Raw genomic sequence first — 14,848 nt, forward strand, 5'->3', positions numbered from 1 at the left:
CCTGAAACATCAACAGTTTACTCTTTTCCATAGATGCTGCCTGGCCTGCTGAGTTCCTCCAGTATTCTGAATGAAGTGATGTGTATCTTTTTTCAAATGATGAACAACTCTCCTGAATTTAGGGAACCATTACCCAAATTGTTTGCCATTACCTTCTTTGTCCTTTTGTGTACAATATTTAGGTTTACTTGTACGAGTTCAATGAATTGTGTGAAACGATGGAATATCCAAGGCATTGCTTGCCTTACGCTCTTGTTACAGTGAAATTCATGGGTCAAGACATGAAATCTGCTGAGGTGCCTTACAGGCACAGATTTGCTGCATTGCCTGGTAAGGAAACACAGGGGTCCAACAGGCCTCTACCTCTATATCAAGTTTCATTATTATATTGGAATCCTTTTGATGATCTATATAGTTAACAAAGAAATTCATTAAGCTGGATACAGGTCATTTCCAGATTTTGGCAAGAGTTCTGTTCTTGTTTCAAGTCAGATATGTGCCTGCAAACTGACTTCCACCCAGCAAATGATGCCTTCAGCCTATTCGTGTCCTGTATGTCACTTATACGTTGCTTGAATGTACAAACTGTACATCAGTTGGGCATTCATAAGCTGGAGAGGACCTGTCTAGAGAAATGGTTTTCTGTAATTGAAAGTTCATAATAAAAAAATCAAAAGATTAATATTGTTATGTTTTGTAACTCCAGACATTAATTGAAAGAAAAAACACAAGAACCAGGATTCTTGCCTACCTAGTTTTCCTTTCCTTTTTTTTTCCATGAGGCACTCATATATGATGTGGTGGTGTAATGACGTATGCCATTCACGTACTTCTTACATATAACCCATATTCAATTATGGAAACAAACAAGGAATGCTTAATAGACAATAGACAATAGATGCAGGAGTCAGCCATTCAGCCCTTCGAGCCAGCACCGCCGTTCACTGTGATCATGGCTGATCATCCACAATCAGTACCCTTTTCCTGCCTTATCTCCATATCGCTTCACTCCGCTATCTTTAAGAGCTCCACCTAACTCTTTTTTGAAAGAATCCAGAGAATTGACCTCCACTGCCTTCTGAGGCAGAGCATTCCACAGAACCACAATTAAGCATTGATTGAATGCTTAATCAAATTATATATTTACAATATTACTCAAATATTACTGAATATTGAATACTACAAAGATCACCACAAATTTTCTAAATTCACGGAGCAGGAAACCATAAAATTAACCTTTCATGGGCTGTTGTAGTGCTATCAAAAGCAATGTATGTTGGCTTCCCAGTTGGCTGCTCCACCACTGTCATTTACAAAACTGGTCATGTGGCAAAGGTGAAAAAATATTTTAAAATGAGCTTTGGAAATAGAGCCCGGTCATTCAGGATTCAAGGGGTTCTTTGCACATAAACCAAAGTGAAGATTCTTCCTACTGAAGATTGTAGATTCTGAGAATAATTTCAAGACGAAGGAAAAAGATTTTTCTTGGGTATCAAGAGATAGGGATTACTGACAAGTAAAAGATGAGTCATAGAGAGATACAGCATGAAAATAGGTTCTTTAACCTATCAAACACCTATTTTTTACATGAAACCTATCCTAATCCATTGTAGTTTCCCCTCCCCACCCCACCCCCCAGATTGTACCACTCGTCTACACTGTAGGATCATTTGCAGCAGCCAGCTGATGTACCGACCTCTACACTTTTATGATCTGGGAGGAAAGGGGAAGTCCATGCAGTCACAGACAGAACATGCAAACTCCACACAGACAGCTAGAGTTAGGATTGAACTCGAAGTGCTGGAGCTATGAGGCAGCAGCTCTGTCACCTGCACCACAATGTCTCTCCTACAGATCAGCTGCAAACTATTTGATTGAGTAACTTTTTATTATCCTATTTTCCTCCATTATACAGTAAATGGGCTTAGGTAGCTAGGTTTTCAGTAATACATGGCCATAATCACAGACCTACAATTTTAGGTGGCCCCAACTTTCACCGTAGAGTTAGGTGGGTCACTGAGGTTAATGGACAATACTGTTTAGATGTCTCCCTCTGGCTGGGAAGGTTTCTTCCAGCCTTTCTCCCCTCCCACCATCCTCTTTCCCAGTGTCATTGATCTCTGGGTCTGTCAATACCAATCACTCAGTGATGTGGAGTTCTCTCCGCAGTCAAGGAATGTTTGCAGGCCATCCTGGTCAACTGATGCTGTGGCCTCAATTGAACCTGTTCTCCTCTGATGCCTCCATGAATATGTGGCTGATGTTGACTAGTCAGCATCAGGAGGATAAACCCCTCCAAATTATACCTCCCCAAAGCAGAGCACTGACCTCAACCATGTTATCCCCATCTCTGGGAATACATGGGTCAGTTTATTGTAATAATAAGACCAGATGACAGGAATAGCTTATTAGGAGGAAAGGCAGCAAGTCAGGCAGGTTTAACAATTTTAAAAAAACAATTTTAATCATATCTATTTATAAACATTTAAAGAAGCTTTACTGCTTCTCACCATCTCACTCTCTTCACCACTTAATTTATTTAAAATGGGTTGCAAAGTTCTCAACATCTGTCTCACAGGACCTGTTTTCACACAGTGCCCAGGCATTTATACTGACAAGGCTTATATCTCCTGGTGACACTAGTGCTGACCTTTCAGAACAGCATAGGGTTAACTGGAGACTGGGGAGTTAGGGGAACTTGCCTAATTCAGGCTGCAAATAGCACACCAGAGTTGCCACACAGCTGCCTTTCCTGTGAGACTTTGTGCGAGGGGAGAAGGTGCAGGCTTTTAAAACCAACAGGTTTTCTCTTTGTAGTGACTGGGGCAAAAGGAGCACTGGGAGGTGGGACTGCAGAAAGTAAATACATTTCAAAAAGTGCTTTTATCTTTTGGGTATCCAAGTCACAGTTCATGGCTGGAGCAAATATCCCTCCTCCAAGCCCTCAAATGATAGTCGTTATCCTCCAGGTTTTCTGCTTCTTCTTGATACTCCAGTCTTTAAAAACCAGCCAGAAGCTAGAGCTGCTGTCTCCTTGGTGCAGAATCCCCGCCTCACCTTTTCACTGGCTTTATTTCAAAATGGGATGAGTCATAGATTTACACCACTTCAGCCTAACTTATCCATGCCAACCAGGTTATCTAAATGAGCCAGTCCTATTTGCAGTAATTTGACCCATATACCTCTAAAACTTTCCTGTTCGGATGTCTTTTAGATGTCATGATTATACCTGTCTCTACCAAGCACTTTTGGCCAATTATTCCATATACTCACTATTGTCTATGTGGAAAAAGATGCCTCTCAGGTCCGTTTTAATCTTTTTCCATCTTATTTAAGTTTATGCCCTCAAGTTTCGGATATTCCTACTCTGAAGAAAAGACTATGACCCTATCTATGCCACTCAAACCTCTACAATGTCATCCCTCAGTCTCCTAACGCAAGGGAAAGAAGTCTCAGTCTATCCATTCTTTCCTTAAAACCCATGGAAAAGGAATGGTCAAAATGACACTTCATTTCCCCCACCCCTTCCCCATCTTGCTAAACAATCCCTGAAGTAAACCTTGGAATGAGCCATAGTACAGATGAATTGGAATCAAGTTATCAGGGTTTTCAGGTTTAGATAAACAAGAGAGATCCAGGTAACCAAATAATTGGGGACTGTTGAAAGCAAAAATTATTGTAAGATACTGTTGGCCCTTAGGGTGAAAATATTCAAACTAACATTTAGTTTATTGTCCTTTTATTTCATCAATAAACTCAACAGAATTGCCCAGATTGAAGAGCTGCACTGTCGCCAAAAGACTTGGCAAAGGAAAAAATGCTAAAGTTGTGTACAAGAAAGTTTTCGAAAAGATGAATCCACCTGCTTCTCCAAGTAACAGTCTTGGCAACATAGTTACTTCACGTGCGAGCCAGGATCCAAGGCTAGTGAAGAGGGGTAGTTATGTGGAGAGTGGAAAGAAACATTTATTCCCTGAAACAATGTCATTGTCTGCAAAACAACTGAAAGATATTAACACCTTAATAAGGACCATTTGCTTTTTGAATGCTTATTCCTCCCTGCTTCCGCAGCAGCGGTATGTGAATGAAGCCGAGCAGCCAGTGCTGAACAGAGCCGAGGAAGATGAAGCACAGAGTCATGACTTGAAGAATGGAGCAGAAGACCGTAAAAACTTGGAGCCTTTGGAAATGTCGGTGTTGGTCATGACATCAGCCAGTGGTGGATCCCAGAGCACCACGGACAGTGCTGCAATAATTTCTGAAGCTAATATTTGTCATGAATTTAAGCCAGTAGAAAAAGAAAATGCCCTTTCCTCATTGACAGAGTTAGACATGAAAAAGGACTCAGACACACAAAAAAGTACATTTCCTTCCAGGTTAAATGCCGCTGAACTTTCTGGGCAGCCCTACTTTGAAGATTTAAACTTATATGAAAGCGAGGTGAAGAAAAAATTGAGGAAGTATTCTGCCTTTCTGGTGTTACCTGATAAGGAGAGACTTTCAAGGATCAATTCACTACAGATGCTTAATCAGGGGGATAAATGGACCTTCTACTGCAGATTAAAATTATATGAGAAGTACTATGAAAGATATAGAAATGAACTTGGACTTTGTGCATGCAGCAATGCTGTTCCATCCAAAGCCAATGACAGCCATTCTCTGTGTAACTCTGACGGTTCCTCAGCACAAGATGCAAAGCCAGGCTCATGTGCATTGTCGCATTTGGACATTTCTTGCGGATGCAGCACTGACTTGGTCACTGCCTGCAGACTCTCGGAGTCTAAGGGGCTTGGACAACGTGCAATCACATTGCCTGATGTAAAAGTGAAGGAAAAGCAGTCAGTGGGAGGTCCTCAGACCATTATGACAGCAACGGACCATGTCTTACATGATGGGAATGAGCTTGGCTGTGGCCTATTATACAATACAGAAGCTGTAATCACAGAACAGTCTGGTGCTGAAGATATTCCTGGAATGAGCCATGTGGCTGATGTGTTACAGAGATCCGTTGATAGTGGAAAGACAAGGGTGACTCAAGATGTGTCAGCCATTACCATATGTCAGCCGCAGGCATCATCTCCTTCTGTCGCTTGCAATTATGGGGGAGATGAACAGTTCAGCTTCCTCAGTGACATTCACCATCCAGATGATTGGAGTATAACAAATGTAGAGATTTCAGATAGTTGTGAAACGGCTGACATATCCAAAGTAAAGGTAAACATTGGGATAAGTGATAAAAGCAGAATGATAGGACAAATACAGAGCTCTTTGGAAAATGGAGGAACTGGCAACACTGAAGAAAGGTCAGTTCCTGATACTCATCTCAAAGAAGTGCAGACATCGGTTACTTCAGTTAAGTACATTGAAAAAGCTTATGGAAAATCATCAAACACGGACCCTTTGCTCATTTTCTTAGGAGCGCGGATTGATTGGGAGAAGTTGTTTGAAACATCCAGAGAGGATGAATTGCAAATAAACGTAGACTCAGGCACAGCCAGAAAAATGGACAATGATGGACAGCATGTTCCACTACCATCTGTAACTGAAGCTAGTCAATTGGTTCCTCATTGTTCAGAGGCTCCAGGTGGTGAAGATAATAAAATCCAGTCGAACTCTGTGCCCATCAGTGAAAGTTTACCAGTCTTAAGCAGTCAAATAGCAATTGCCAGTCTGCAAATGACCTTAAGCAGTGGTCTTAATGCATCGTCTGATTCACACCCTGATCTAACAGGGTTAACTGATCATATTGCTAATCATCCAGGCATCTCTGAAGCATCTCACAGACTGATGAGAACCATCAGTGAAAGGCAAAGTGAGAGCTGCCTGAAAACAGCTGAGAAAGCCTGCAATATGGTTTTCCATGGATTACTTAGTAAGCCTGTATCAATGCTTGTAAACTTAGGATTTCGAGAGACGTCACAGACAGACATCAAAGAGTTAAGTACAGAAGGTGAAGCATGTGATCTTATATCTAAAAATGGTTTGCATTGTTCTTCAAACAAAACAACATTAAGCTGCCCTGATCCACAGATAACCAAAAATTGTAGGCAAACAAATTTGTTTTGTGCTTCGCCAAGGGATATTCAGCCTTCTATGAGTGGACATGAAGGCAGTCCAAATAATTGTGATTGCAACATGGCAACTAAGTGTGTTGAAAAACTGGCAGATATCCAATCTGAAATGGCAGAGGTAAAGAGTTCAAGTGACTCCCATGATACCAAGAGAATTCACATAGGTAGTCATACTAAGTCAAAGAGGGATAACCCAAGATTAGCTGACAGCCTTTCTGAAGAATCAGTGTTGAGGAAAAGGAGTAGGAAAATGTCTGCATCAAAGCCACATGGGAAAGATGTGGAGAAGTTGAACCACCATTCTAAGAAACAACATAACTTGAAAAAGAATTCCAAAGTTACCTCAAAATGTGGTATTGCATTAAACTTTAAGCATATGAGTCAGGAACTTTGTATGAGCAGAAAGAGCACTGACGAAGATAATGGAGTGTCTGTTCAACAAGAGATTGCTTCCCCAACAGACAGAGAGCACAAACCTATTAAGGAAGACAATCAGGGTCAGTTTTCTGATAAAACCAAAGGTATATCATATTGTGATAAAAATGTTAAAACGTTAAGAGAAAATAATCACCTAGAAAGCAAAGCTGTGGCTCTGTTTCAACCTAAATGGTCTACCAAGTCTATGTCACAAGTGCACATGTCTTGCACAGATGATGATAAAAGGGATTTCAGAGGGGCAGGCAGTTCCACTGATAACCTCTATTCTCTGTATAACGATCGTGTTCATGCTTTCAACAGTTGTCAAAAAAAGATTGCCCATGCAGTATCTGTTCTGTCAAGCGAAGCCTCCTTTAGCAAAAGCAGCAGACTGTCAAAGCTCCTTAGCCGTGCTGTGAGGGACTTAAATAAAGCCTTTAAGAAGGTTGATAAGTCTTCAGAAATTGTAAGAAGAATTGGTGTGAATTTGAACCAAAATTTACTGCCAAAATCCTATCAAACTAACTGCAATAATTTTTGGGAATGTTATGATATGTATTTCCGGCGACATCGTAAAGAACACCGGAAGCGGTTTATTTGGAAAACTGAGACAAGGGATAATGGGGTCACCAGCGAAGAGCAACCGAAGAGTTTAGTATCTGAACTGAAGCAGTTGTGTAAAAGAAGGCTATGTGCAAAAGGCAAGAAAAGTGAGTGGACCGCAACAAGCAACGTAAAGCCTGCTTCAATAGCAAGCTTAGTAGTAAATCCACGGGTGTGCTTAAAATGCATGCAAAATATACACTACCCCTGGACTATTGTTACACTAAACAAGCATGTGCAAATCACACAACAAAGATTAAGTCATAGAGTGCTTCACAAATCCAAGAAAACGCATCTCCCCAGTGACTTATGTGTCCAGACTGCACAGACTGGAGCTGGATCCACTTCAGCAGATCCTCAAGATGTTTGCTGCCTGATGAGTGCTGAAGAAATGGGAGTCTCAGCCGATCCCAAGCCATTGGAATCCTCAACTACCTCTACCCTTGCAAAATCCCAAATTAAATTAGATGTTGACTCCAAAGAGGGTCGAATGTACGTTTGGGGGAACACAGACTTGGTAACAGTATTGGAATTTCCCTTTGGTTCCCCAGTGGTAGAAGTTTGTTTTGACTCTCAAATGGGAAAACGTTTAAACAAACCTCAAGAATTGGAAGTACCTTCTGAAACCCAATCATTGAAGCACTTGGATTCAAGGCATCCAATAAAATCCTCTGAACTGACAGAGACACGAAGTAATTTACAGCCCCAGAGTGAATATGAATCAAGAACAACATTAGGCAAGAACCAGGGAGCCTACTGCAAATCCAGTGGTTCAGAACTGAATTCTCCCTGTGGTTGTCAAAATTTGGACTGTCCCCTTCCTATTAAGATGCCCAAATCCTCTGCTGAGTTTGATGCATCACAACACCTACTCCATCCCCAACCAGTGGAATTCCAAACTAGATCGTTCGAGAAACCCTTCCTTGTTGACGCTGTGCCACAGTGTTTCAAAGCCAAATTCCCTGTTATACCTATTTCCACAGGATCAAAATTGCCATATCTCACAGACTCACAGCAGACCAGAGAGAACTCATATATTGTGGCGTCTGACATGGAGCCAGAAACAGCCAAACCTCGTGTGAAATTAAACACAACTGAACTGCAAGCAGGAACTCCACACAGTAACTCCCAATTTGAATTCAATATGACAAGCCAAGTAGCAGGATCTTGGATTGATCCTATAATCACGGGAAATGGGGCAGAGATGGGATGTCCCACTGCGGTTCAGGTTGGCAAGTCTCCTGCAGTTTACCAAGCAGAGCAGTGCACCAATGATCTCCAAATGGTGGGAACCCAAACCGAACCCGGGGCGGTAGTGCTGCAGGAGGGACCCAGCATGGTGAAATTCCAAAATTATTCCTTTGTCAGACTTAGAAATGAGGATTTAACAGAAATGAAGGAGGAGGAAGCGAAAACTGCATCTGAGAATGGGTGTGGAGTGGTAAAGATCAGAATGCCTGGCATCAGTCACAAGGCAGGCAGGGCAGAAGCACAAAGTTGGGCCCATAAAATCAGACACTCACCAAGTACAAAGGAAACCCAGCAAGCTGGTATTCTTGTAGCCAAGATATCTGAGATTCTGTATCAAGCTGACAGCACGTCACTGCTACAGAGCTTAGAAAAGTTGAAAGTGAAGTGTGAGAGAATGCTGCCTGCATTCATCTTGGCGTTTGAGCAGTCACAGGGTGTGTCCTTTGCAGAGACCATTATTTGCAGAAACTGGTTGCTGCGAAATGGCTTGCACAGCGCTGCGAGCGTAGTGTGCTTAAAACCCAGTGCCCTGGAGCCATACGTGGAGCTGCAGATGATGATGGAAACAGTGTGGTTCTTGAAAAACAAGATCAGCTTCTTGCGAGGCGGCCTGACGTTGCGAAGCCTGCTATGGTATGATGAGACCTTGTATGGAGAATTGCTGACCAAGAAGATGGGTTATCAGCAGCAGTCTAGCCTGTACCCTTCTTTCCAAGAGAGAATAGCAAGTGGCTGTTTGCAGGCACTAAGTGACTACCAGACGCAGATACTGAAATCCTGCCTGACAGAAACAATGCGGCAAAATGCCTATTATGTCTACCTGAAGCACAGACGGGAATTGGATGAATGCTCGTCAGTAAAACAAAACCTCTCAGACTGCTCCTGCTTCTGCCTGTCTGTCCCAATCACGTGCAGTATTAACTATGGGGCCAGTCTGGAAGACTTGTCAACACTGCACAAAAATGTGAGGGCATTGATAAGCAGACTTGCCAGCCTACCCAAAGGCCAGCACGATATGGCCAAGTTGCTGCATTTATGGGTCATTGTTGACTTTGTAAAGGGGAAAACGCGGTACATCCATGAGAACTCGGTGCCTAATGAAGAGCTCAGGTGGTTTGGGCTGGAGCATCTTCAGTTCAATGTAGCCAAAACGCTAGTTTGGCAGATGAGGGGAGAACGCAAGTTACGGGGTGGCAATAAGGACTGGAGTCAGACAGGCAATACAACAAAGCAAGTCTCAGAGTTAAACAGAGAGGCACTGGACTTGTACAATAGCTATAGCAATATAGGAAGGATACCCCTGAATGGCAAAGAGCAAATGGGCGTCACCCAAGTGGCTGACAAACCACCCAGGACACTGGGTACAATATCTTTCCACTCAGTAGAGGATATCCTCCCAGAGCACCCAGAGTATGGACTGAACGATTGCCTCCAGAGTTGCTTCCAACTTCCTTCGGAGCAGTTTGATTCTGTTGGAAGAATCCTGGAGCATTTCCAGGGGGCTCAGCAGGCAGAATTGGACCAGCTCCTTGTCAAGTGCGAATGTCATGTGGAGTCTTTGAAGAAACTTTTCCAAGTGCTCCAGGAAGTCGAGACTGAAAATGCCCTGGTGACAGAAGCCAATGTTTTTGACCCATTTGCTGCCCAGGACACCAGCCCTATTCTCCTGAACTCTAAAGCCGCTGAAATCTACATCGAGCTACTCATGATGTTCGAAACAGCTCAGTACCTAAAGAATCTGATAGCTCATCGTGCAAGCAGGCCAACATACAGAGGAATGCTGTGGTTTGACTCCTCCTTGCTTCCTGAACTTCTTCACATTCAACAGTACAACTCGAATTTCTCAAACTGCCGCAAAGAATATCTGCAGGACTTGAGTGATGAACTGGAGCGAGCAATCTCCCGCCTAGAACAAGAGGTGGATTTAATCTTTGAGTACAGGGAAAGCAGCAACTATGCCTATGCAGTTCAAGTTATGTCAAGGCAGCTGTCTGAAGTGATAGCAATTAGGGACTACATTTATCAACATAACCTTAGTGTTAGTGAGTATGTGAACATGGTGCCTCATACGGCAACCATAAACTATGGCAACACTGAATCAGACTTGGACCACAACTATAGGCAGTTGGCGGCCCTTTTGGAGAAGCTGATCAGGGCGCCTGTGAAAGATTTTGGGAAGATGGCACACATCACAGTAGTCCTGAAGAGCATCGCAGACATGAGGCAGGTGGCTGCAGAACGCACATCATCCACCCTTCACATTCTCACCTACCAGATGCAGTTCAACAGTAAGAAGAGGAGGCTCTTAGAGGATGTCGAGATGGTCCTGAATTCACATAAACTGAAGAATCCTCTGGACCAGCCAGACACAGTCCAGAGGGGCACACCTGTAACTGTCACTCCAGGGTACAAGCATCTTAGTGAAGCCTTCGCTGGCAAGAGAAAAAGGCAGCGTTCTAAATCTCCATTGGTTCCAAATCGAGGAGAACTTGGGGTAGACAGTGCTCCTAAAGAAGTATGGTAAGAACAGTGTCACAGAAATTATAAGACAGAAATAGGCTACCCAACCCACCCGGCTTATGTTATTGTTTAACCTCTGCAGTACAACCAATGATCCCCAACACATGATATGCTCAGATCACAAGTGATCTCCCACCCCCTGACCATCCTGCTGTTATATATGTATTTGGCCCAGATCTTAGCACAGAGGTTAAACAGAGTGGATGTAATGGGAATATGGGAGGGGCAATGCGGCAAAAGACGGTGAATGGGCAACCTCATGGAACGAGTAAGTATGGCATATTTCAACAGGAATCGCAGGTAGCGGTGCTGAAAATGAGGTAGCTGGTGTGATGAGAGGCGGTTGACGGGAGAAAATTGCAGTCAACAGGACGAGTTGCAATGTAAAAGGTGTAAAGAATAGAAAAGGGTGAATATAGGACTGAATGTGTTATATTTGAATACGCAGTATACGGAATAAGGTAGATGAACTTGTAGCACAGTTGCAGATTGACAGGTATGATGCTGTAGGCATCACTGAATCACGGCTGAAAGAAGATTATAGCTGGGAACTTAATGTCCAAGGATACATATTGTATTGAAAAGACAGGAAGTCAGAGGAGGTGACGTTGCTCTGTTGGTAAAAAAATGAAATCAGTTCATTAGAAGGAGGTGACATAGGGTCAGAAAGTGTTGAATCATTGTTGATAGAGCTAAGATACTGCAAGGATAAAAAGACCCTGATGGGAGTTGTATACAGACCCCCAAACAGCAGTAAAGATGTGGCCTACAAATTACAATGGGGGACAGAAAATGCATACCAAAAGGGCAATGTTAAAATAGTCATGAGGCACTTCAATATGCGAATAGATTGGGAAAATCAGGTTAGTGCTGGATCCAGGAGGGGGAATTTCTGGAATGCCTACAAGATGGCTTTTAAGAGCAGCTTGTGGTTGAGCCCACTAGGGGATCAGCTATTCTGGATTGGGTGTTGTGCAATTGACTGGAAGTGATTAGAGAGCTTAAGTTAAAAGAACCCTAAGGGGAAATTGATCATAATATGATAAAATCCACCCTGAAATGTGAGAAGGTGAAGCTACTGTCAGATATATAAGTATTACAGAGGAGTAAAGGGAATTATAGAGGCATGAGAGAGGAGTTGGCCAGAATTGATTGGATAAGAACATTGGCAGGGATGATGACAGAGCAGCAATGGCTGGAATTTCTGGAAGCAATTCAGAAGGCACAGGATATATACACCCAAAGAGGAAGAAGTATTCTAAAGGAAAGATGACACAATCGTGGCTAAAAGGAGAAGTCAAAGCCACCATAAAAGCCAAAGAGAGTGCATATAATAGAGCAAAATTAGTGGGAAGTTAGAGGATAGGAAGCTTTTAAAAAACAACAGAAGACAATGAAAAAAGTCATTAAGAAGGTAAAGATGGAATATGAAAATAAGCTAGCCAATAATATCAAAGTGAATACCAGAAGTTTCTTCGGATACATAAAGTGTAAAAGAGAGGTGAGTGGATATCAGACTGCTAGAAAATGATACTGGAGAGAGAGTAGTGGGAGAGAATGAAATGGCAGAAGAACTGAATAAATGATTTACATAAATCTTCATGTGGAAGACACTAGCAGTATGCTGGAAGTTCCAGGTGTCGGGGCAATGCAGTGTGTGAAGTTACCATAACTAGAAAGAAGGTTCTTGGGAAACTGAAAGGTCTGAAATTAGATAAGTCACCTGGACCATATGGTGTACACCCCAGAGATCTGAAAGAAGTGGCTAAAGAGATCGTGGAGGCATTAGTAATGTTCTTTCAAGAATCACTAGATTATGGAATGGTTCCTGAATACTGAAAAATTGCAAATGTCACTCCTCAATCAGGAAGAGAGGAAGAAGAAAAGAAACTATAGGGCAGTTCATCTGACCCCAGTGGTTGGGAAGATGCTGGTGTTGATGGTTAAGGATGAATTTTCTTGATAAAGTAGGCTGGAGTTAACATGGTTTCCTCAAGGGAAAATCTTGCCCTACAAATCTATTGGAATTCTTTGAAGAATTAACAAGCAGGATAGACAAAGGAGAATTGGTTGATGCGTACATGGATTTTCAGAAGGCCTTTGATGAAGTGCCACATATGAGGCTGCTTAACAAGCTATGAGCTCATGGTATTACAGGAAAGATACTAGGATAAAGCAGTGGACTGATTGGCAGGAGACAAAGAGTGGCAATAAAGGAAGCTTTTTCTGGTTGGCTGCAGGTGACTAGTGGTGTTCCACAGGGGTCTGTGTTGGGACCGATTCCTTTTATATTATATATCAATGATTTGGATGATGGAATTGATGGTCTTGTTGCAAACTTTGCAGATAATATGAAGATAGATGGAAGGGCAGGTAGTTTTGAGGAAGTAGGGAGGCCACAGAAGGACTTGGACAGATTAGGGGAATGGGCAAAGAAATTGCAGATGGAATACAGTGTCAGAAAGTGTATGGTCATGCACTTCTGTAGAAGAAATGAAAGGGCAGACTATTTTCTAAATGGAGAGAAAATACAAAAAACTGAGGTACAAAAGGACATGGGAGTCCTTGTGCTGGATTCCCTAAAGGTTAATTTGCAGGTTGAGTCTGTGGTGAGGAAGGCAAATGCAATGTTAGCATTAATTTCAAGAGGGCTAGAGTATAAAAGCAAGAATGTAATGTTGAGATTTTATAAAGCAGTGGTGAGGCCTCACTTGGAGTACTGTAAGCAGTTCTGGGCCCTTAATCTTAGAAAGGATGTGCTGAAACTGGAGAGGGTTCAAAGGAGGTTCACGAAAATGATTCCAGGATTGATTTGCTTGTCATACGAAGCGTATCTGATAGCTCTGGGCCTGTATTCTCAAGAATTGAGAAGAATGAGGGCTGACCTCATTGAAACCTATCAAATGTTGAAATGCCTTGATAGAGTGGATGTGGAGATGGTTCCTATGGTGAGAGAGTCTAGGACCGGAGGTGACAGCCTCAGAACAGAGGGACTTCCTTTTAGAATGGAGATGAGGAGGAATTTCTTTAGCCAGAGAGCGGTGAACCTGTGGACTTCTTTGCCACAGGTAGCTCTGGAGGCCATGTCTGTATATATATTTTAGGCAGAAATTGATAAACGATTCTTGATTGGCCAGGGCATGAAGGGATACGGGGAGAAGGCAGGAGATTGGGACTGAGAGGAAAATTGGATCAGCCATGATGAAATGGCGTAGTAGACTCGACGGGCCAAATAGCCTTACTCTGCTCCTATATCTTATGGTCTCATAAATGCCTTCTGAACATTTTACTCTGGCTTGCACCACCAGCATTAGGCACGACATGGAATTGTGTGATGTGATATCCCTGTTGGCAATGAAGCGTCAAAGATATGTTGTTTCGAATGATAAAGGGTAGTCAGCTGCTTAGAGCACGAGGGCTAGGCAGGAAGTACCCAAGCAGTTCAGCAGCAAGCTTGTAACCTCAGTGCTGTGAGCCATTTAGTGGTCAGATGGTCATGTTTGGAAAGGTAAGCTTGTGTCAATATTCTTCCATTTCTGCACTACATCTTCTTTCATTCATCCTTGACAGTTCTCCTCCATCCTTGCCATCCCTTACTGCCGCATCATGACCAATGTACCGCTGGAAAATCTCCCTAAATGTGCTCTGCTCTTGCTTTGTCCATTCATCACTGTCAATAAACAAAGTCCTCACTGTACTTCATACCTGCTGAAAGTAAAGTGTGCATTATATTGCTGATGAACACAGTTTTTTGAATGAGATTTGATTTGCCTTTAGTATATCTATGCCAGGGATCGTTCATCGATCTGAAATAAAACAGAAAATTCTTAAAGGTACTTTGCAGACCGGGTAGCATCCGTAGAGAGAAAAACAATATCATCATTGCAAAGAACACTTCAGAGAAGTATTTATCTGCAGACAGTGAAGGAAGTGATTTCTGGTTAAGGTCACTGAAGTGAAATATTAACTGAAGAGAAATATTTCTC

The 14,848-nt window shown here is 42.5% G+C and overlaps 1 protein-coding gene across 5 annotated transcripts in view; it reads left to right on the plus strand.

The window, feature by feature from the left end:
* LOC134345702 (uncharacterized) overlaps positions 1 to 14,848 on the plus strand; it is a 127,348-nt gene that overhangs the window by 100,808 nt on the left and 11,692 nt on the right. For 4 of the 5 annotated variants that reach the window (XM_063046799.1, XM_063046795.1, XM_063046796.1 and 1 more), the window contains exons 6-7: positions 183 to 330; positions 3,764 to 11,057. In XM_063046799.1, coding sequence (XP_062902869.1) covers positions 183 to 330; positions 3,764 to 10,866 — 7,251 coding nt within the window. In that variant the 3' untranslated portion in view covers positions 10,867 to 11,057. Of the gene's footprint in view, positions 1 to 182; positions 331 to 3,763; positions 11,058 to 14,848 lie in introns of those variants that run through there. The other variant, XM_063046798.1, reaches the window with a different exon arrangement.

This window comes from Mobula hypostoma, chromosome 4 (genome assembly GCF_963921235.1).
Source record: "Mobula hypostoma chromosome 4, sMobHyp1.1, whole genome shotgun sequence".
NCBI classification, from domain to species: domain Eukaryota; kingdom Metazoa; phylum Chordata; class Chondrichthyes; order Myliobatiformes; family Myliobatidae; genus Mobula; species Mobula hypostoma.